The sequence below is a fragment of the Ascaphus truei genome, chromosome 17, assembly GCF_040206685.1.
Source record: "Ascaphus truei isolate aAscTru1 chromosome 17, aAscTru1.hap1, whole genome shotgun sequence".
NCBI classification, from domain to species: Eukaryota; Metazoa; Chordata; class Amphibia; order Anura; family Ascaphidae; genus Ascaphus; species Ascaphus truei.
Genome location: NC_134499.1, coordinates 32281389 through 32304671, shown reverse-complemented (window position 1 = coordinate 32304671; position 23283 = coordinate 32281389). Strand labels below are relative to the sequence as shown.

The following is a 23283-nucleotide window of genomic DNA, read 5'->3' as shown; positions in this document are numbered from 1 at the left end:
TCGTGGGGGGAGGAGAGAGTAAACCAACAGCTGGATATAAGGGATACAGACAACATCTGCATAGGAGAGGGAGAGCACAGGTGGGTAAGGGGTAGAGCAAAGCAGCAGCAGGGTGGAGGGTAACAGGCAGCAGCTAATTATGGGGGAGTCAAGCAAGACCTGGGTGGTGATGAGAGCCAGACAACAGCTGGATGGGGAGGAATAGGCCAGGCTGGATAGGGAGAGCCAGGCAACAGCTGGATGGGGGAGAATCAGGCAACAGTTGAATGGGGAGAACCTTACAACAGCTGAATGGGAGAGAACCAGTCAACAGCTGGATTGGGATAGCCAGGCAACAGCTGGATAGGGGAGAACCAGGAAGAAGCTGGATGGGTAGAACCAGGCAACAGCTGGATATGGGTAGAACTAGGCAACAGCTGAATGGGAGAGAACCAGTCAACAGCTGGATTGGGACAGCCAGGCAACAGCTGGATAGGGGAGAACCAGGAAGAAGCTGGATGGGTAGAACCAGGCAACAGCTGGATATGGGTAGAACCAGGCAACAGCTGGATGGGTGAGAACCAGACAATAGTTGGATGGGGTTAGTCAGATAACAACTGCAAAAGGTCAAGTGAAGGTCTGGAGATAGCCTAACAGCTGAGACAAATGTCAAAGTCCGACATTACAGTTTTCATAAAACAGATGGACGTTTAGTGATTACTGTTTTATGTACAGAATCAAAGGTAATCACCAACCACAAATCACAGATCTTCAGTCTAGTCAGATATTGGACCACGTGAGGTCCGAAGTGACGCCTACCTCTTATTTTATCTGTAACTGGCACCAAGCCAGAGACCCTGGAAAGGTGACAGCATGTCTCTGTGAATCCCAAATACATTATTCCAGCTCCTTGGGAGAAAGGTTTCAAAATGCTATCCCAGGTTACTCAGCTCTGTGCTCAGTGTCAGCCCCACAGGAAGATATATTTAAGTAATAATCCCCGAAGAACAGGGCATTACTGGCCAATAATGTCCTGGCTGGAAGAGTTGAAGGCCCGAGGCGAAGCCGAAAGACCTTAAACCAGCCAGGGCATTATTGGCCAGTAATGCCTGTTCTGAGGGGATTATTACTATTATAGGCTAAATGTAGGCTTATTTTATGTAATTTTTTTTACATTTTTCATCAAAAAAGAGAGATTTTTGTAGTCATATTGATTTTTATCAGCATGATTGTCTACATTCTTTTGCTTTTACTGCAAGTTTATTAAAAGGAAATTGTACATACACACAACCCCCCTCTATATACACACACACACACACACACACACACACACACACACACACTGCACCCCCCCTCTATACACACAAACACACTCTGCAACCCCCCTATATATACACAAACACACTCTGCAGCCTCCCCTCCTCTACACCCCAAAAACAGACTGCAGCCCTCCTCCACCCTCTACACCCACAAACACACTGCAGCCCCTGTAAACCCTTAAAACGGCAGACACACACACACACACATACACCAAAACACACTTTGCAACCCTCCTCCACCCTTTACACCCACACACACACACACACACTGCAGCCCCCCTCTACACCCACAAAACACACCGCACACACACACCAACAAAACAGACTGCTCCCCCTCTACATCCACAAAACACACACCAGGAGCCGCCGCTCCCCCCTCTAAACCCACTGCAGCCACCCTGTAAACCCACACACAAAGCACTGCACCCCTCCTCCACCCACAAAACACACACTGCAGCCCCCCTCTGCACCCACAAAACACACACTAAAGACACACACACAAACCAACAAAACAGACTGCCACCTCTACATCCACAAAACACACTAGCAGCCCACTCTCTACACCCACTGCAGCCCCCCTGTAAACCCACACACTGCAGACACACACACACAAAATACTCTGCACCCCTCCTCCACCCACAAAACACACACTGAAGACACACACACCAACAAAACACTCTGCATCTCTCCTCCACCCACAAAGCACATACTGAAGACACACACACTGCAGCCCCCCTGTAAACCCACACACTGCACACACCTCACTCTCCTGTGCAGGCATAGAGGGGAGGAGTCAGTGCCTGGCTGCAGGGAGGGGGAGGAGTCAGTGTCTGGCTGCAGGAGGGAGAGGAGTCAGTGTCTGGCTGCAGGCAGGAAGGGGGAGGAGTCAGTGCCTGGCTGCAGGCAGGGTGGGGGAGGAGTCAGTGCCTGGCTGCAAGCAGGGTGGGGGAGGAGTCAGTGTCTGGCTGCAGGGAGGGGGAGGAGTCAGTGTCTGGCTGCAGGCAGGGAGAGGGAGGAGTCAGTGCCTGGCTGCAGGCAGGGTGGGGCAGGAGTCAGTGCCTGGCTGCAGGCAGGGTGGGGGAGGAGTCAGTGCCTGGCAGCAGGCTGGGAGGGGTTGGAGTCAGTGCCTGGCTGCAGGCAGGGAGGGGGAGGAGTCACTGCCTGGCTGCAAACTGGGAGGGGTTGGAGTCAGTGCCTGGCTGCAGGCAGGGTGGGGGAGGAGTCAGTGCCTGGCTGCAGGCTGGGAGGGGTTGGAGTCGGTGCCTGGCTGCAGGCTGGGAGGGGGAGGAGTCACTGCGTGGCTGCAGGATGGGGGAGGAGACAGTGCCTTGCTGCTGCCTCCTTTCCAATCACCTCCCCTGTCTGAGATCTGATCTCACTCTTTGTGAATGAGAACTGAAAGCTGATTGGCTGAAAAACTTGGCAGGGTGCCAAAAATTCTGGACCATTACTGATTGGATAATGCCTGGAATTTTAACCAACCAGAGAGCAGGGATTTCAATAATGCCCGGAATTTAACAGCTTTTAGCCTATAATATTAAATAACTATATCGGGACCTGATCGGCATTCATTAACATGCACTATTCAATGGGATAATTACCCTGCACTGTTTCACATTCATTTAGATTGCTTTTCAAAAGCAATTATGGATGCAAAGAGGAGATAAAACATCAAAGGCCTGTGATGGGGCGCCAGGCGCCTCCAACGTCCCGATATTAAATAAAAGCACTTTATCTGCCCCAAAACTTTACTGATTTAAAAACGAATTTACCAGCAAGGAAACAGGGTCATTGTCCTGGAGGTGACACCCAGATCCTGTAATCTCCCCGAAATAAACCCAGCAAGCACAGAGAGGGTTATATTTATTTGTTATGCTTATCCAACATCCTCTCACCCCCTGAAGAAGAAAAAACATGCTACAGAATATAGCAGTAAGTACAACTAAACACCTGTGTCTGTGTCTACGCTCTGCCTATGTATACTCTGCTGACAGCTCTGTGTATAGAAGGTTCCTGTTTGTGCTGAGTGTATAGAGGGTTCCCTGTCCCCTGAGTAAGGCTGATGAAGACTCAGCTGTCCCATTCCTATCCTGCCATAAATCTCACGGCTCAATGGCTGAATCTCCATCAATCTCCCTGAGCCGGCACTTCCCACATAAACACAATCCACTAATTTCCTTCCCTGGACCAGCGCTGGAATCAGAGCTCTGATATTATTGGGCATTCACTGATTCGGCTCCGCTAAGGGCTACATCCACCAAAGGTCAATGTTATTAAACGAGGCATTGCAGCCGATGTCTGTTGGAATCACCGCCGTACGCACTGAGAATTATTCCTTTGTAAATGGGTTGTGATGACAGCTCCTCGTCAAACATGAAATTCATTAAAATCCGTGTTAATCAGCGCTAGGGATGCAATTGTGGAGGCGGGGATATGTTACACTTTTCTATCATAGGGTTTATATAATAGGATTTCTCACAAAAACCCTATGGCAGAAAATGATTCCTAAGGCTCCCCATGCATTGCAAAGGAATTCCTTCCGGCAAAGAGGTTAACATACAACAAACACCCTACACATAGAACACAAAAAGCGCAACATCCAGATGTGCAAATATTAACCCTGTGGTAGCCATGCTAGTTATGATCTGAGCATGACTAGCTGACCACTTGGGCTTCTAAGGGTTTGCTATATTAGTATGTTCTACAATGTTAATATTGTGTATTTCTAGCACCTAGTCTAGGTTGGATAGATCTATTTTGCCTATATACATAGTGGCCATTATATACATTATATACATTGGGAAGATCGGTCTAACACCAGCATGGGCTAGGTGATAAAATGAGAGATATTAGTTGGTGATATTCCCGGTTTAGTGAATATCATGGGAATAAATCATTGGACATTAACGTCTCATTTGCATATACTGCGGTAAAAATAACACAGACTTATTGCGGCGATAAAAAGTCAATATCCACTGCTTTTATGCTGCTGATATGGCTATAGATACTGTAGGTTGATAGATAAAAATGGCACTAAACACGTATAACTAATTGTTTTTTTTCCATTGATCATCCCTTTGTGAATTCCGGCCTTAGCGCATTGTACCGCACTGCAACTGAAGTGATACCCGCCAACAAGGGGGGAACAAATACAGTCGTTTCATTCAGAGATGCATAGAGCAGAGACAACGGATACCCAGCGGGTTAGGTAACATGGATCAGGGAAGGTGTGCAGTGTTAGGCCGAGTCCATAGAAGGACAGGCCGCGCTGAGCCGTGCGGACGCTCCGCACTAAGCCCCTGCATCCTCAATGAGGATGCCTTGAGAGGGGGCTCACGCGAGCGTCCGCAGGCGTGCTGAGGCGCTGGATTTTTCAGCCGACAGCCAAGCTGTTTTTCAGAGCGCTGTCGGCTGAAAACATCCAATCAGCGCGGAGCAGCGTCAACGTCACGGCGCCGTGACGTTGGCGTCGGTGCGTCGCGGGCGATTGGCCCAGCGACGTCACTGCCCCGCCTCCTTCAGTCTCCCACCGCCTCCGATCGCGCCCGCTGGCTCGCCTGCATGGGCATGAAATCGCGCCTCAGCCCTGCTACCCACTCTATGGCCCCAGCCTAACAGTGTATATATACCCAGCAGGTTCTCTCTGCTCTTCCTGCTGGCTGTCTCCTTCCTGCTCAGCTGGTCTCCACCACTCTACTCCTCTCTTCCCATCAATGTTTCCAAGCTCCCTCTGTCTCAGTCTTGAGGGCTCAACTGAAAAGCACTTTATCAAGGAAGCATTCCAGCAGCATGAAACCTCCACATCAACCACTCACCAAATGTATCTACTTACCCTCTCTGCTGTTCCTCGTCCCTCAGGCACTAATTGTTATTCGTGTTCTTTCTGTTCTGTAAGTTCTATATCACGTGGGTTCCCTTTTCTCTCTCTCTCTCGTTGCTTTTGTTCCTGTGTTTTGCTGCTGTTTGATTGTAACGCTCCACTGAGGAGCAGTTCTTCCTTCCCCGGGGTCTATGTGTGAAGGCAAAAGTGGTGCAATTCTGGGTCAAATCCTGACTTAATGGCATGTTTTTCTTTGATACATCTGGGGTCCGTTTTTGGTTTCTGAATTGAACTTCTTCCTTGATACATAAACCCCCATGGATCTCTGTGCTAAGATCAAATCTGAATTGTTTTCAAAATGTCAGTGCTAAAAAGATAACACAACCTTTCACACAATGTTTGCCATGTATTAGGACTTTATAACGCATAATTTGTTGTTTGAAGTTATTTTTGATGCATCTAATGTCGCATAGCTGATCTCATTTAAATGAACATTATTTTTTTTTCTAACTGTTATTAATAAATATCAATTAATATTATTTATAACAACCCTACTGTGAAAAGATTATATTTTGTTACCTGTATAATAACACAGGCGTGCTGCATCAAATACATTTTTAGTACATAGGAGCCAATGTGTTTATGCTCCTGTCTGCTCTTAAGGGCTGTTCTATACTGTGCGCGCTTGCTGCGTCGTGCGCGCGCGGCAGTTTTAGTTGGCTGAGGTTAGTCAGTCTTTCTATAATGGTGCCACGCGCACGCACGGCAGTGAGCGTGGAACCGGCCGACAGGGGCAAAGCTGAGGAAAATAAAGAATTTGCGTCGCTACCGCCGCTGAAATGTGTGTATATGTGTGTGTATGTATGTATGTATGTGTATGTATTTAAGTGTGTGTGTGTATGTATGTACAATGTTAATAAACAATTTATTAAAGTATTTCTTTATTTCAAAACTTATTTAACACACACACACACACACATTCATATACACATACACACATATATACAGTACCTCACTCGCTCACAGCATATACACAAAAAGCGTGCGGCACGTGCACGCGCGTTCGCACTGCCGCACACACTATAGAACGGCCCTTACGTGTTATCCGTGGCAGCGTCACGCAGAAGTGCTGGTGTGATTATCAGTATAAAGGAGTAAAACAACAAGAATGTGTTGTTAATCCCCAGATTTCTGTGAATGTGCCTGTTTCTAATTATTTTGTGTGTTTATGTATTTGTCCAGCAACAAAGGAACGTGATCTTCACAGTAAGGGCAGCTAAAACGTGACATTCATTACCCACGGAGACTGTGATTGGAAATACAATAGATATGTTTAAGAAAAGGTTAGACACATTTAGACATACACGTATAAGGTTATAAGGTATACAGGGATATGTCAGATTAGTAAACATGGGAAGGATGTTGATCCAGGGAGTAATCTGATTGCCATTACTGGAGTTAGGAAGGGAATTTAATTTATTTTATGGGACCTCGTTGGATAATGTTTCATTGGATTTTATTTTGTTTGCCTCCCTCTGGATCTAATTACTGGAAATACAAATGAGTATCTCTGCCGTCTTAATTTAACATAGGTTGAACTTGATGGACAGCTGTTGTTTTTTGAACCTCCTCTACTATTTAACTGTATAACTATGTAACTATTATACCTGATTTGTTCGTCTCATTTAAAAACCAAACCCCGGGAAAGGTGTCAAGCAATAAAAACAAGACAAACTCTCCTTAAACTACACGCAAATAACGGAATAAAAAAGAATTACAATTCATTGGGCTCCAAGTAATAAACGTTAACAACTGTAAAACGTTGACTGCATAAAAAGACGCAATTAAACTGTTAATCATTATATAAACGTCCGTAACCCACAATAGTAAAGATGCCTCAGTGAGATGTTCTGGTTGTGATGGGTATATTAGAAAGCGCTGGTGTTTAGCTGTAGTCTCTCTGTGCCATACTGTATATACACTGCAACTAATTCATTACCAAGAAGGACAAAGTAGCAGAGCGGACCCAATGTGGCCCCTTACTAACGGTGATATCTGACGGTCTGACTACTTTATACTTCTTTAGAAGAACCCTACACATGAAGGACGACCCCAGACAATGCCGTGGAACAAAGACTCGGATACACAACAAAGGTTTATCCCTAGGTACCAACTGCTCTTTAACTGAGCAAGTTTCTCAAATTTCCAAAGTCTTCCACTCTGTCCTCCCAGATCCTCATCTGCTGCCACTTCTTTTTATCTTCACATTAATAATTGAAAGACACACGTGGTTGAAAAATGCTGTTCTGTCCCAAATGCCCTGAACGTCACTGTTAAATCATCCAGTAGTTTTCGATCCCAGAGAAACATTGGTGTAAAATCATTGTTGCAATGTCTTATCAATATGGCCGCCATGTAGATCATAGCAACATTCCTATCTCATGTTGAGATGCTCCCTTAACAGAAGCCTACAAAAAACAGTGTGTATTGTATATTCCATGGAGTTTGCAGTGGCGTTCTGCAGACTAGGCGGGTTATTCTATATCGTCCAATTACTTCAATGAGGATGTTCGTCCAAAAAGGCGCACTTCGGACAGTATAGAATAAGGCCCTAAGGCATTACATCTGAAAAGCAATGATTAAATATATCTTATGCTATGACTCAAACATAAAAGTAGCAAGCAAGATGTTATATTGCTGAGTACTTTCCCTTATTGCGCTTGACTTCCCAGCTCTAATCTCCTGCTCGCTCTCTCTTGCAGTCTCCTTCCTGTCCCATTTGTCTCTACTGCTGTCATGCCCGAACTCTTCCTCACTAGCTGCTCCTGGACATGAGGCTCCTCTGATGGGGTGAAGCAAAAAGACCTTTTAGAGGAGAATGTATCCCTTGTGATTGTAGCATTTACACACAACCAGATGGGAACCCGCTAATAAGATAAATCAGTTCTGTCAGCTTCAAATTGGATTTCCTCCAGCAGCCTCCAAGATTGCAAACAGTGTATGAGGCAGCGAAAGGGTCACAGCGTGGAGAGGAACAACAGACTGATAGGATGGGTAATCCCTTAGTCAGAAGAGTTTATAATCTAAAGGCGGGGAGATGAGACGCACAGATGCTGCTAACCAACTACTATTTCTACCAGAAAGGGCCCAGATACCAAGGGTCCTTCAGGAAGGAACTCAAAATAATATATTGGATCCATACTTTCAATGCACACAGAAACACAATAAGTAGGGTTACCAGACGTCCCTTATATATGGGATTGTCCCTTATATACGGGATTGTCCCTTATTTGATTGGCTGGTCCATTGTCCTGGAAAGGTCTGCCGGGACCCATAAATACTCTGTATTTTAGCGCCTGAACTTTAAATGACTGTATTGAAATCAGTCATAAGAATGTAATAGATTTCTGCTTGAGTGTCATAGTTCCCTTTTCTGATAGATGTCGCCTTACTGAAATATTAAAGTAATAAAGTTAGGACACTGCCTGAGTCATCGCATAACCCCATGACCCCCACCCCTATAGGCGTTCCTTTTTCTGCCACCGCTGCTCGTCAGTTCCGTGCGCGCCTTTCCTCGCCCTGTGATGATAAAAACCAAAGCGGGAGATGCCATTCAGCTCGAAGCGTTTGCGAATCATTTATCCCTCATTATGACGTCGCCCTTTCATACTGGATTTCAGCGCCCCGTATTATAAAAACTTTTTTTGCTGCGCCCCCCCCCCCCTCGCCTGCTTTCCTGCGCCCCCCTCCTTCACATCACGTGACCCGCAGCGTCATTTGACGCGTGTGAAGTCACAACACAACCCCGCGGTGCCATGGACATGAGTGACGCCGGCAGAGTCAAGGTAAGTTTTAGAGTTGCAGAGGCCCCACACGGTCCCCCGGCATTTAATTTAAATGCCTCGGGGAAGAGTGCGGGGCCTCTGCAACCCCCCACCCCCCATACAGACAAATCCAGCGCCCCCTAATTTGCGCACCGCTGTGTTACAGCATAGAGAGCAGTTAAAGGAGCAATTCAAGCAATATCCTACACGTGTGGGTTTTTTTTTTAAATAAATCTGTTTTGTAGTATTAGATAATACTTTCTACATTTTTTTTATTTTTTTATTCAACTCTTAATGCCATTTTTAATGAGTTTAATATACCGAGCATCCTTTGCTTTCTATAGCAGGTTTGAGCCCACCTCCCAAGTTATTTGTAACACTTTTGTATTGTATGTCTTTATTTATATAGCGCCAAAAGTGTACTCAGAGCTTCACACAGGGGGAATTATAATAATACAATCAGCGCAGCAAAATCAGACAATAGGAAAGCAAATCCCTGCCCCGAAGAGCTTACAGTCTAAGGCCGCGCTTATAGTGCCGGCGATGCGATGTCGCCCGAAAACAAATGCATTGTCGCCCCCGCATGCGCTTATAGTAAGCGCGACGGCGACAAAGCGACGGGGCAACGCAATTTTCGGAAGCCGGGATATATTTGATTTTTCAGGGGCTGTCGCCTCATGTGACAGCCCCTGAACCAATCAATGCCCGGGTCGCCCGCGACACCGCCGCAAAGCGAAATACAACTTTCGCTAGCAGCGACGGGTGACGTCACGCGTCATGTCGCCGTCGCGGGCATTATAGGCGCGGCCTAAGTGGTATGATGGAAGATTTACAGAGACTGCAGGTGAGGGAATAAGTGCTGTTTGTGATAATTTGTTGCCAATGTTCCCAGCAAGTTGAACTGTAAACTGCAACAATAGATGATGTTACTTTACTAATATAAGAATACATTGCAGCTGCTGAGTTACACTGACTGAAGGATTGATTTGAAACTGAAAGGCGGCCATTTAGTGCCGGGGTACGCAAACCGGGGGGGTGCACCCCCCAGGGGTTGAGATTTTTTTGGGGGGGCGCGGGAGGTTGCAGAGGCCCCGAGCTCTTCCCCGAGGCATTAAAATGAATGCCGGGGGATTGCGTTAGGCCTCTGCAACCTCAGCTTACCGAGATTCAGCCGGCGTCTGGACGCGTCTCCAACGTCGCCGGGTCATGCGGAATGACGTCACCCGTGCGTTGCCATAGCAACGTGGTGTCAAATGTCACCGTGGGCCACGTGACGTCACATGACCCTGCGCGTCATTTGATGCCGCACTAAGCGAAGGGGGAGGGGGGAGGGCGAGCACCGGGGGACACAAGGCAGGGGGGGCGCTGGAGGATTTCGTGTATCCTTGGGAAGCAGGGTCTTTGCTGATCAATCACGGGAGAACCAATCGCTCGGCAACTTAGGTTATTAGTTTTCAATAAAGGTAATCACAGGCGGCACATATTAAAATAAAATTAAAAAAGACTTATTTTTCATTTTTTTTTAATAAAATGCTGGGATTGCCTCTATAAAATACAATTAGTTACTCTACAAATCAAGGTCCAAACTCCGGAAATCCCAACTACAAATAAACCCAGCAAACACACAACCAATAGGCACATTCTTTAGACCAGGGCTGCGCAAACTTTTCCTCGCGCCCCTCCCCCCTCCTGCTCGGCCCCGACGTTGCCATGGTAACGTGACGTCACGTGACCCCCCCCCCCGGCGTCATTTGCCGCCGGGTTACGATGACGGCGCGTCGCTGGAAGCTAAGTTTAGTGTGTTAGGCTGCGGTCCCAGTAATGTCTGTGACACGCGCGCCCAGCGGGGGGGAGGGGGGGGCGGCGCGTGTCACAGCGCTAACGCGATCTGCGGTCTGGCAGGGAGAGGGGAGCTTGCGACGGGAGGGGGCGTGGTCGGGGATTTGCGGGGGCGTGGCCATTACGTCACACGGCTGGTTCGCCCTCATTGGGTGAACCGCCGGTGGGGGCGTGGCCACGCCTCCGTCGCTAGGACTAAACTCAATTCTATTGAGTTGGGAAAAACCCTGCCGCACAGCGCGGCTGCACCTTCTGCGTGACGGTGCGTAGTGGGCCCAGCCCCATTGAGGGGCGGTGCTTACACGCACAGTGCACGCCGCGCCGTGCGCACAGGGTGTACTGGGACCACAGCCTTATAGAGGCGTCGCGCGGTCCCCAGCCGGGGAGAGCGCGGGACCTCTATATTATATGTCACACACACCCCTCCAGAAAATCTAACACCCCCCACTTTGCGCACCCCTGCTTTAGACTGTCACTAGCCCATAACTGAGACACAACGATTACAATGTTGCAGTGATCAGGGCTGCCTGCTACGGCCTGTGTTTGGTAACTCAGTGCTGCCCGTTTGATGCAGAGCGTGGAAAATATAACGAGTATGCATCACACTGCCTCCCAATGCGGAAGGCTTTTACAGGGAAACGTGTGACGAGGGAAACAACAGCGGATGCAATTAGTGCCAAACAGATATTTTCTGAACATTAAAGTTCAGGTTTAACTGCACAGCTAAGAGCTATTCGGAGCCGCGTTTGGTGAGCCAAGGCTGTACACGCTGTACTTATCGCTGGTGCATGGGAGGCTGCAGGGCGTGGTGCATTGTGGTGAATGTCAGGAATGATCAAGTCTGTTTATATTCTTTGCTCATCCCCCCTGAGTAGAACAGCGCTGCTGCTGTGCAAGGTGTGGGTTGGGGCCCTGTCCTTCCCTCGCTGGTGGGTTAGGGATCAAAGTCTCCCAATGACCAAAATGTATTCATTTGCCATATTTTTTATCCAATATTTCAAAGAGGTCAACGTGTTTTGAGGAGTGAAAAAATTCTTAACTGACCACATTCTTCTCAGAGGAGTGAGGAGTCTCTCGTGAAACCATGGGAACCATTGATTTATACCATGAGTGGGCAACTCCAGTCCTCAAGGGACACCAACAGGTCAGGTTTACGGATATCCCTGCTTCAGAACAGGTGGCTCAATCAGTGGCTCAGTCGAAGACTGAGCCACTGATTGAGCCACCTGTGCTGAAGCAGGGATATCCTGGCAACCTGACCTGTTGGTGGCCCTTGAGGACTGGAGTTGGCCAGTCGAAGACTGAGCCACCTGTGCTGAAGCATGGACACCCTGACAACTTGACCTGTTGGTGGCCCTTGAGGACTGGAGTTGCCCATCCGTGATCTATACCGAGTGTGTAACACGGTGTCACTGTGTCAAATGATGAGTCCAGTGACACCAGAAATAGCAGTGAAGAGCAGACAGACTGGGGCTTTGGTATCTAAAGAACAGAAGCGCCAAACAAGAAGGCTTCATGAATATTTCATCTTTCAGTGCAGAGGGGAGAGCTGTTCTGTATCTTGCATCTGCCTGCCTCTTCGCAGTTATATTTAGAAAGGAAAGCTCAGCAGATCTCGGAGAAACAGCCTGATTCCAACATGTCACAACTTAATCGTGTATCTATCGCTCCCTGAATTCAGACACACAGTATCCCGCACAGTTTGTAATACCGCAGTGTTCTCTGCTGTCTGTGGCATCTCACTGTACCGTGTGGCCTAGTAAAAAATCCCTTTATCCCCTTAAAAAACGCACTCACAGGCCTTAAAATGTAGAGAAAAAAAGTGCCATGTTTATTTTATTTTTGTATGGGCTCTTCTTACATAGTGCACATAGGCAAGACATTTCTGTCAGTGGGATGAGGCCGCTTTCTCTCTTTTACTCATTGAGATATATATATATATATATATATATATAACATAAATTTTTAGTCCAATAAAAAAGGTATCACCTAATATTGAAGAACTCATTTATTTTGCACTATCGCAACTGGACTAACACGGCTATTTTCTGCTTTATATATATATATATATATATATATATATATATATATATATAATCAAAAAATAAATAGATGATACCGTTCTGTGGCTAACGAAATGCTTTTATTTGTGCGAGCTTTCGAGATACACTGATCTCTTCTTCCGGCGATGTTACAATGAAATATATATATATATATCAGTCATCTTCAGCCCTTGCCAATCCCCTGCTGGATGACGCCTCCCCAATGATCTCCCAGGTCCTGCGGTTACAGCTTCTCTTCTCCACGTCGCTCCCACACATTTTGTGATTTCATCCTCCCATCTTATTTTGGTCGTCGTCTTGGTCTTTTAACTTCCTTGGGAATCCAGTTGATCCCTGTCCAATGATTATCATTTCTATATGTCCGGCCCAGCACCATTTTAATCTCCCCACCCTTGTGATTATGTCACAGACTTTTGTTGAGTTTCAAATCCACTCATTTATTTTCCTGTCTCTTCGGGTAATACCCATCATGCGTCTCTCTATACTTCTGAAGCTTCTAATAAATAGACATATATATAAATATATATTATATATACACACATATATGTGTGTGTGTGTGTGTGTGTGTGTGTGTGTGTGTGTGTGTGTGTGTGTGTGTGTGTGTGTGTGTGTGTGTGTGTGTGTGTGTGTGTGTGTGTGTGTGTGTGTGTGTGTGTGTTTTATACATGTATAAAAGCATAAATTATATAGGAATCAAACTAAAATCTCTGGAGACACTGCATGCCCCTCTGGTGCTGAAGGTAATATTCAGCTCTTAGTTTTGGAAACAGGAAATAACCATGAGGCGTCCAAACCAGGCCCACTGATACCAGAGCAGGGACAGAACAGGGCCCATTTCAGCAGCCCTTGTTTAATCTCCCATCCCCTGAACATCCACCCTGCAGAATACTGGGAACAGATTTGCACGTTTGATGTTGTTGTTATTGACAGTAATTCAGATCTTGTTTAAATTCTGCATCTTATTATGAAAATGAGCTTAACTTCCTGCAGTAACAATTAAAAGAGCCTAATACCTCCCGAGTATAATCTGTTTGGAAATGTATTTGTCACAGGATAAAAATGAATGTTTTCTCTTGTTTTAGCCCTCTCAGTCCTGCCAGGTCTACAGCACAGCATCACAATTCAGTTATCAGGTCTGTGACCTCCCGAATCAGAGATGGGACATCATATCGACCAGGGGTCTTCAAGCCCCCACTAACAGGTCAAGCTTTCAGGATATCCCAGCTTCAGCACAGGTGGCTCAATCAGAGGCTCAGTCTTTGACTGATTGAGCCACCTTTGCTGACGCAGGGATTGTGTTGAGCCCCTGTGCTTAAGCGGGACTGATTGAGCCGCCTGTGTTGAAGCAGGGATATCCTGAAAACCTGACCTGTTGGGGGTGGGGGGGAGTGAGCTTGAGGACTGGAGTTGAGCAATGTAGACATTGAAAGTTTCCCTGTGCTACGGGGGTCTGTATTTACATTGTAAGGCCTCACGAGCAGGACCCCCATTACCTTCTGTATCAGTTTGCACTTTTGTCCTTATCTGTATGTCACTCTGTTTATGTGATATACATCACTCTGTACCCCCGTTGTACCACACCGTGGCCTATGCTGGCGCTTTACAAATAAACGATAATGAGAATCATTTGTGGCTGCTCCAAGTCAATAGTTTGATGATGATCCATTCTGGCCTTTCTACAGCTCTAAATGTTACACTAATGCAGCTACGAGCAGCACCGGGGAATATACAGCCCGGGCTGGGCCATTATTACCCTGTTGTGCTGGAGTTAGTTGGCAGGTATGAAAAAGAGGGGGGGGGTTGAAGATGAAAGTCTCGCAGGTACTCGGGGCCTCTTACAATGTAAAAGCTGCCCAGCCCCTAGCAGAATACATAATCCTCCGGCTGTAACAAAAGAATCCGGTGAGCTGAACTCTCTCACTGGAGCCAAGAAAAAGTTCACCTCCCAGCTAGGAAGTATCTTTATAGCATCAGGGAAACCGAACACTGTGAGAATCAACAAAGAGAACGGCCATTTACTCCCTGCAGCTCCTCCGGGGGAGGTTCCGCTGCTACATTGTGGCGTCCGACGGCAACTTTGTCTGAGGCGCCAATTTGTACTGTTACTAAGCCAACCAAAGGGACATTCTGGTCACCATAGTGACCTCATAGTGAAGGACCAAGGAACTCACAGACGACAGCATGGCATACAATGCTAACTACTGTACCCTGGAGTATTACAGGGCCTTCCTAAAACTAAGGGCTCCCTACATTCAGCTCTCAGACCTGCTGTTTTGGTGTTAAAATGACATTAAAACTGTTCTTTCTTAGTATCACTACATGAAACTCTTGGCTGACAGAGGGGCCTGCAATGCTTTAAAGCAGCAGTCCAAGCTGCCGGTTTTTAATTTATTTTTAATTTATTTCCCTTTAATATGTGCATCAATACAATCCACACAATGATAAGTAATTAGCTAAGTTGCCGATTGATTGATCGGTGAAGATTCGGCTTGGGGGTTCACTAAACATCTGTCAGTGCAGCAGAAGAGGACCAAAGATGCAACGTTCTGTGGGGAAGATCATGTGACCAGGCAGTCACTAGATACAATTGGTGCACTGCTAGAGAGAGGGCAGGGCTCAAAAAGGGGTGTGACAGAGCCTGTTTCAGAAGAGGAAGGGGATATCACTTTGTAAATGGTTGTTATAGAACAAAAATGGCTTGTTACATTATAATACATTAAAAATGTCATCCAGAAGTTTTGTTTTTTTAAATGCTACAAGTATTTTCTCATAGTACAGAATAGATTTATCAAAAAACACACATGTAGGATATTATTTGCTCTGCAGCTTTAAACACTGTACACATGAAAATACTGTATACTCCCCTGCAATAAGATGTTTTGAATCCGTTTTGTCTCACATGGTGAACGATAATACATTAAATGGGGGGGATGTGGGGAGAAGTCACATGATGCAAATGTGATACAATGAAGCAGACCATGTTTTCCGTTCCACATTTTATGAACCAATTAAACAGCCAGACACTAATGTACAGTATAGTTAATGATGAGCTTAATAGGGTCTGTCTCATGGCAGATAATGATCCCGTGGCTCTCGTAGCCTGAACATTAGAGATATCTAGTTTCCAGTGTTCCTTTCTAAGCACAATTCTCCTAGTTCAGCTCTGAGCAGATGTTCTGTCCAGTCTGCACAGCAGCACATAAAGATACTCAGAATCATTATACAATGTAGCAACCATTTGCAGCTGAGCACTACATTCCTGAGCATGGCCAGGAATTCAATCGCAATTGCAGCAGAAAAGGCTTCACATGTATCATGTGTGCACCATGAGATACATGGTCAGGCCTAAAACCCCTGGGAATCAGGTTCCACCAAGTGGATCAGACAAAGATCGGAGACGAGAATTCTTATCATTAATGAATAAAGCAGCAACAATATGGCACATACAGATGTTAACTCAGAAATGACAAGGTCTGTGGGATGCTGGCTATTCCAGAACATGTCCGTCTGTCTGTCTATCTATCTGTCTATCTATGTCATCTACGTATCTCCCAAATAACCAGTAGCGTCACTAGAGGGAGTTTTTTCACATTCAGTGTTCAACGCGTGGTATCCCAGAGGATGCAGGTACAACTACTTTTTGTTTACCTCATTGTTAAAGGTAAAATCAGCAGTGACCACTACTTTTTAATGTAATTCCAACCACTTGTGGTCTGCAATATAAGTATCTGCCCTCGCTCTGCTCATACTCAAAGCCCTGGTTTGTGCTCTCCCCCATCCTGTGTGGTCTCCCCATTTTGCACCTCTCTTTATCAGACGCTCTGGGGGTTTCATGACATATTCACTGTATGGGTAATATACTCACATATTTGCTTGATATTTTCTCCTACCTTTATCACAGTGCTCAGGAATCTCAATTAATCAAGGCACTGCAGTGAAGGGGTTAATATTCAGCCACTAGGAATCTTGCCCAATGTCAAAGACAAAGTAGGGGTCACCTATACCTGTGAGCATCTCACAAACCTCTTCTCACTCCGGAAAAGGATGGAGTACCAATACCCTACTGCAGGCGTGGCCAACTCCAGTCCTCAAGGGCCACCAACACGTCAGGTTTTTATGATATCCCTGCTTCAGCACAGTTGGCCCAATCAGTGTCTCAGTCTTCAACTGAGCCACTGATTGAGCCACCTGTGCTGAAGCAGGGATATTCTGAAAATCTGGCCTGTTTGCGGCCCTCGAGGACTGGAGTTGTGCAGGCCTGTTCTAGAGCATCTTTATGATGAATCTGAGAGTTTCCAGAGTAAGTTGCAGCCAGGGGGCGTAGTTATAGCCCGGCCAGCCCGGGCAAAATCCTGGGGCCCGCGCTCTTGGGAAAACTGCGGGACCAAGTGTTTATCTGCAACCTATTTCTATGCTGCCACATTGCCCAGTTGGCGGATTAATAGGGCTTGTAGTTGCGTCCAGCATCAAATGACAGCAATAAAATGTGTTGTTTCAATTCAAGATTTCTCCTTCCCACCTTTTCCGCATTTCCATCCCTTATGGTGGTTCAGTGAGGATAGGGGCTGACTTTTCCAACTGCTTGGTGGATGAATGTTCTGTATCCTGTTTATTATGACAGAGCTCTGTTGGGTTGCATGGTGAATCCCTGACATACATTTGCTGATATACATGTGCAGTCTAACTCATGGGTGGCTCAACTGCTGTGCTCAAGGCCCCACTAACAGGTCAGGGTTTCAGGATATCCCAGCATCAGCACAGGTGGCTCAATCAGAGGCTCAGTCTTTGTGCTGAAGTAGGGACTGATTGAGCCACCTGGGCTGAAGCAGGAATAGGGTGAAAAACTAACTTGCGGGGTGGGGGGGGTTAAGGACTGGAGTTGAGCCCCCCGATCTAACTGATGATGAATACAGCAGCACTGCTCAGTAACCACGAAGTAAGAGAACCCCTCTCCAATTCCCATTGTTGGAATGCAGCATCAGTGAGATGGTTTGTTCTCTTCATTTAAAGAGTCACAATGAAGGAGCAGTAGGACCTGAATACACAGTCACCCCCAGAGTCACTGCTGCCTCTAGACGGAGCATCTCCAGTGGCAATCCACAGGGGACATTTAATCCTCTCCCTGTCGATCCTGTCGTTCAGCTCCTGTTCCTTTGTCTGACCCCTTTCCCTTTTGGGAGACGATCCTGCCGAAATCTTTAAGTTAAAGTGGGTGATCCTTACTTGCATTCCCATCCAATGCACGACGAGGCCCGTTAATTACATCTCTTACATCTGACACAGACCTGTTAGCAGTAAAAGCTCAAATCACCTTTGGTCTGGCACTGACTAATGAGTGGAAAATAGCATCTGTGGATGGATCACACAATAATCTGCTCCATTCCCCTCCCCAAACTGCTCAATGGGATGCAGCGCAGGGAAAGACACATTGACACTATGATGCAATCAGATGCGTGTTTCCAATGTCAAATCATTTCTCTTGGTACATAACCCCTTATCCGTAGAATGGGTAAGGCAGGGGCTTGCCGGAGTAACCCTTTCTGCTGCTGATGCCTCTAACGTAGCAACATCTGAGTTAAAAGGTAGCAATTTCGTGAAGGAATTCTGCAGGAGCATCACATAGTGTAACATCTGGAGCTGGGAAAAGCACTCTGTAAAATGATGCAAGAGCCCCACAGTATTCAATCAGAGGGGCGTCCAGCATCCCAAACCTTACCAGCTGTCCCCACACAAGATGCAATGAGACACCCCCAACACACAGTGTGTCACTGAGCAAAGTCTCCTTTCTATACTGCAACAGAGGATGATGTCCAGAGAACGTTATTGGTACCATATAATATCATTCTATACCTACCACAAAAAGGTACTGTATGTCAACAATGTCATATTTTGTATGTTACATGCCCTGCACATAAGGGGTGGTGTTGAACCCAGAAGTATAGGATGCTTGTTACCTGAGATGGTGTATTTAGGTTGTGTTATTAGAGATGAGAAAACGTTTCGCCAAACTACGAATGCGTTGTGAAAATAGCGTTTCTTCGCAAGTTCAACGCTTCACAAATGTATCTTTTATTTAAAAAGTCGTCGCTGTATTATTTTTTTCATTCCATTCTACGATAATTTGACAAAGCAAATATGAGAATTCCCTTTAAAAAAAAACGAAACCTTGCAGCGAAGAAACGGCGAAATGGAGACAGGCGGAATGCCGCGCTGTCACGTGGTTTTGAATAAGAAAAATTGGCGCGCCTTTGCATGTTTGCGAAGAAATATAAATGTCTGCCCGAAGGTTTGCAGGCTGAACATTGGCACATTCACCTGTCACAAGTTGCTACTGTATGTGTTTGGGAGGTTACTATATGGGAAGAGGCTGTGATATTCATATTACAAGTGTGTGTGTCTATGTTTGTGTGTGTGTGTGTCTATGTTTGTGTGTGTCGGTGTGTATGTTTGTTTGTGTGTGTGTGTGTGTGTGTTGGTGTGTATGTTTGTTTGTGTGTGTCTGTGTGTATGTTTGTTTGTTTGTGTGTGTCTGTGTGTGTTGAGAGATAAACCAAAAACATCCCCAGATTCCCTCAGCATTATCTGTGCCCAGAGATTAGAAGACAAACTAATACATGCAGCCATGGGTGTGGCATCACCATATTCTGCTCCTGTATTTTCATATGTGCGGAATAATGTGTATGTATGTGCGTGCGTGTGTGTGTGTGTGCATGCATATGTGTGTCTGTGTATGAAAGTGTGCGTGTATGTATGTATGTGTGCGTGTATGTATGTGTGCGTGTATGTATGTATGTATGTATGTGTGTGTGTGTGTGTGTGTGTGTGTGTAAAAATGGTCATTATTTTTGATAAAAGTAAATATTTCCAGTTCTAGCCACCTGTAAAGGGTACAGTAAAGTACTGTATACATGTCCTGACAAATACTGCAAATCCCTCAGTGACAGAGGGAGGACTGTCCCTTGGTCTCAGTGAAACAGATGAGAATGTCTCTGCAGCCAAGCAACAGAATAAGCCAGCATCCCCTGGACCAAGGCTACATCAAGAGAGAGGTATCTGGTATCATATTCTAGTAGGAGTGACATCTCAACTGCAAACATCACAGACCAGCAGGTGGCAAAGGGCGAGGGGGCAGCTCTCTGATGAGCCCTGCTGTGGCAGTGCCCAGCTCTGAATGTGGCAGACCCCACACAGAGCCCAATTCCAAGGTACAATGACACGAAGGGGCTTTTACATGAGCGGTGGAAACTGTTTCTTCTAATACCACAGTGCACATGTGGGTTATCTGGGTTTGGACACGCAGACAGCTCCACTCTTATTGAAGCGAAATATTCTGACTATGGAAACACTAGCAAACCATTCCTTACAAATGTACAACATGCCCCAGAGATCTTTCCTTTAAATTGCATCTGTGAAAGCAGGAAACCTCATAACTACTCATATGCTTCCAATAAAGGTGAAGACAGCAGGAGAGGGAGAGGGGGGTGAGGGGAGGGTGAGAGAAGGGGGGAAAGAGAGGGGAGGGTGAGAGAGAGAGAGGGGGTGGGGGAGAGAGACGGGGCAGAAAGAGGGGGCAGAGAGAGAGGAAAATGAAAGGGGGTAGAGAGAGGGGGAGGGGGAAGAGAGGGGGAAGGGGAGGGGGAAGAGAGAAGAGGGGGTAGAGAGAGGTGTGAGAGAGGGGGGAAAGGGAGAGGGGGAAGGGAGAGGGGGAAGGGAGACGGGGAAGGGAGACGGGGAAGGGAGACGGGGAGGGAGAGGGGGAAGAGAGAGAGAGAGGAGGGGGGAGAGAGAGGAGGGGGGAGAGAGAGGGGGAGGAAGAGGGGACAGAGAGAGGGGAGAGACAGGGGGAGAGAGATAGAAGGGGGTTGAGAGAGGGGAGAAGGAAGAGAGATAGAGGGGGTAATGAGAGAGGGGGAGAGGGGAGGGAGAGAGAGGGGGAGGAATAGAGGGAGGAAGAGAAGGGGGGTTCCATGTCTTGAGCAGAGCCAAGAAATAGAAATGTAGCCAGAGTTGAAGGGATGTTACAGAGAGAATGAGGGATTACAAGACTGCTATATACATGAGATAGATAGATAGATAGATAGATAGATAGATAGATAGATAGATAGATAGATAGATAGATAGATAGATAGATAGATAGATATCCTTACATTTAAAGTTGAGCCTCTTCTGTAAGCTACCATTTCAAATAAACTCAGGTGTAATGGGTTAACAATAACAATACACATGTCCACATGTGTCACTTAAGCACTAGTACCAGACAATACAGTCTGCCCCCTTTTATCAGGGGGACCATCAGGATGATGGATGAGTGAGCATGATGAATCTTGTATCCCAGTAAATGTGACACTCCTTGTTCTATGCACAGCTGCATTGCAGCCCTCTCCCTCTCTCCAACTGCTCAGCCCTACCCTGCACTTGCTCATCTGCAGAGCACTGAACACAGAGCAGCACACACTGGGAGGTACACACCTTGCAGTGCTGCACTGAATCCCTAGCAGCACACACTGGGAGGTACACACCTTGCAGTGCTGCACTGAATCCCTAGCAACACACACTGGGAGGTACACACCTTGCAGTGCTGCACTGAATCCCTAGCAGCACACACTGGGAGGTAAACACCTTGCAGTGCTGCACTGAATCCTTAGCAGCACACACATTGCAATGGATACAGAGCAGTATATGCAGGGACAGCATACACCCTGCAGTGCACTAAATACAGAGCAGCACACATACACCTTGCAGTGCACTGTATACAGAGCAGCACACATACACCTTGCAGTGCACTGAATACAGAGCAGCACACATACACCTTGCACTGAATCCGGTGCAGCACACATACACCTTGCCGTGAATCCAGTGCAGCACACATACACCTTGCAGTGAATCCAGTGCAGCACACATGCATCTTGCAGTGAATCCAATGCAGCACACATGCACCTTGCAGTGAATCCAGTGCAGCACACATGCACCTTGCAGGGAATCCAGTGCAGCACACATACACCTTGCAGTGAATCCAGTGCAGCACACATACACCTTGCCGTGAATCCAGTGCAGCACACATACACCTTGCAGTGAATCCAGTGCAGCACACATGCACCTTGCAGGGAATCCAGTGCAGCACACATGCACCTTGCAGGGAATCCAGTGCAGCACACATGCACCTTGCAGGGAATCCAGTGCAGCACACATACACCTTGCACTGACCTTTTACTTGGTTCTCATACTCTGCGATGATCTCCTTGTCCTTCTTGGACCTGGACATGTTTCCTGTGCTCTGTGATCTTTTCCCAGTCACTGTCACTGCTTCTTCACTTGACTGGATCTCCGAACAGATTTCCCTTCATCTGAGGTTCTGAATGTGAAGATCCCCTGCGGCGAACATGTTCAGAGGGAGGCGCTGCTCTGACACTGGGTGCTGCTCTGACACTGGGTGCTGCTCTGTAACTGGGTGCTGCTCTGTCACTGGGTGCTGCTCTGTCACTGGGTGCTGCTCTGTCACTGGGTGCTGCTCTGTCACTGGGCGCTGCTCTGTCACTGGGCTCTGCCCCTAGCGCTGCTCTATCACTGGCTCTGCTCTACCATTGGCGCTGCTCTGTCACTGGGCTCTGTCACTGGCTCTGTCCCTGGCGCTGCTCTGTCACTGGCTCTGTCCCTGGCGCTGCTCTGTCACTGGCTCTGTCACTGGCTCTGTCCCTGGGCGCTGCTCTGTCCCTGGCTCTCCCCTGGCACTGGGCTCTGTCTCTGGGCGCTGCTCTGTCACTGGGCGCTGCTCTGTCACTGGGCTCTGCATTGCTCTGCTCTCAGATAGTTTCCCGTTGCTCCCTGTTCTTGCTGCAGGGATGTGCCCTGCTCTCTGCGCTCTGTGTTCTGTGCGAGGCTCCTCCCTCCCAGCTCCTATTACAAGGGACACATTGTAGCTGCTGGACATCTTCAGTCACTGCAGAGAGAGAAAGATGGGAGGGGGGCAATACTGGACGGGAGGGGGCAATACTGGGCGGGAGGGGGTCAATACTGGGCGGGAGGGGGGCAATACTGGGCGGGAGGGGGGCAATACTGGGCAGGAGACACAATGAGATTAAAGTAACATGAGAAGCAAATAAACAGTATGTGTGTCACACCGTCATATAACTGGCAAGGAATATCTGGGCTTGCCCAGTGCATGGTGGGGCTGTAGTGTCACTACGTGTGCTTGTTCTAGGTGTAACAGAGGGCCCAGCGCTGCATGCAGTGTGTGTGGGGTCTGTGTATTTTGGAGGCCCAACACTGCATGCAGTGTGCTGTGGATCTGTGTATTTTGGAGGCCCAGCACTGCATGCAGTATGCTGTGGATCTGTGTATTTTGGAGGCCCAGCGCTGCATGCAGTATGCTGTGGATCTGTGTATTTTGGAGGCCCAGCACTGCATGCAGTGTGTTTGGGGTCTGTGTTTTTCAGAGGCCC

The 23283-nt window shown here is 47.1% G+C and overlaps 1 protein-coding gene across 2 annotated transcripts in view; it reads right to left on the bottom strand.

Annotated features, from left to right (window-relative positions):
* SRGAP3 (SLIT-ROBO Rho GTPase activating protein 3) overlaps positions 1-22765 on the bottom strand; it is a 62237-nt gene extending 39472 nt beyond the window's left edge. For both annotated transcript variants that reach the window (XM_075574685.1, XM_075574686.1), the window contains exon 1: positions 22049-22765. In XM_075574685.1, the coding sequence (XP_075430800.1) occupies positions 22049-22106 (58 nt within the window). In that variant the 5' untranslated portion in view covers positions 22107-22765. The remainder of the gene's footprint in view (positions 1-22048) is intronic.
* Between the last annotated feature and the right edge of the window lie 518 nt (positions 22766-23283).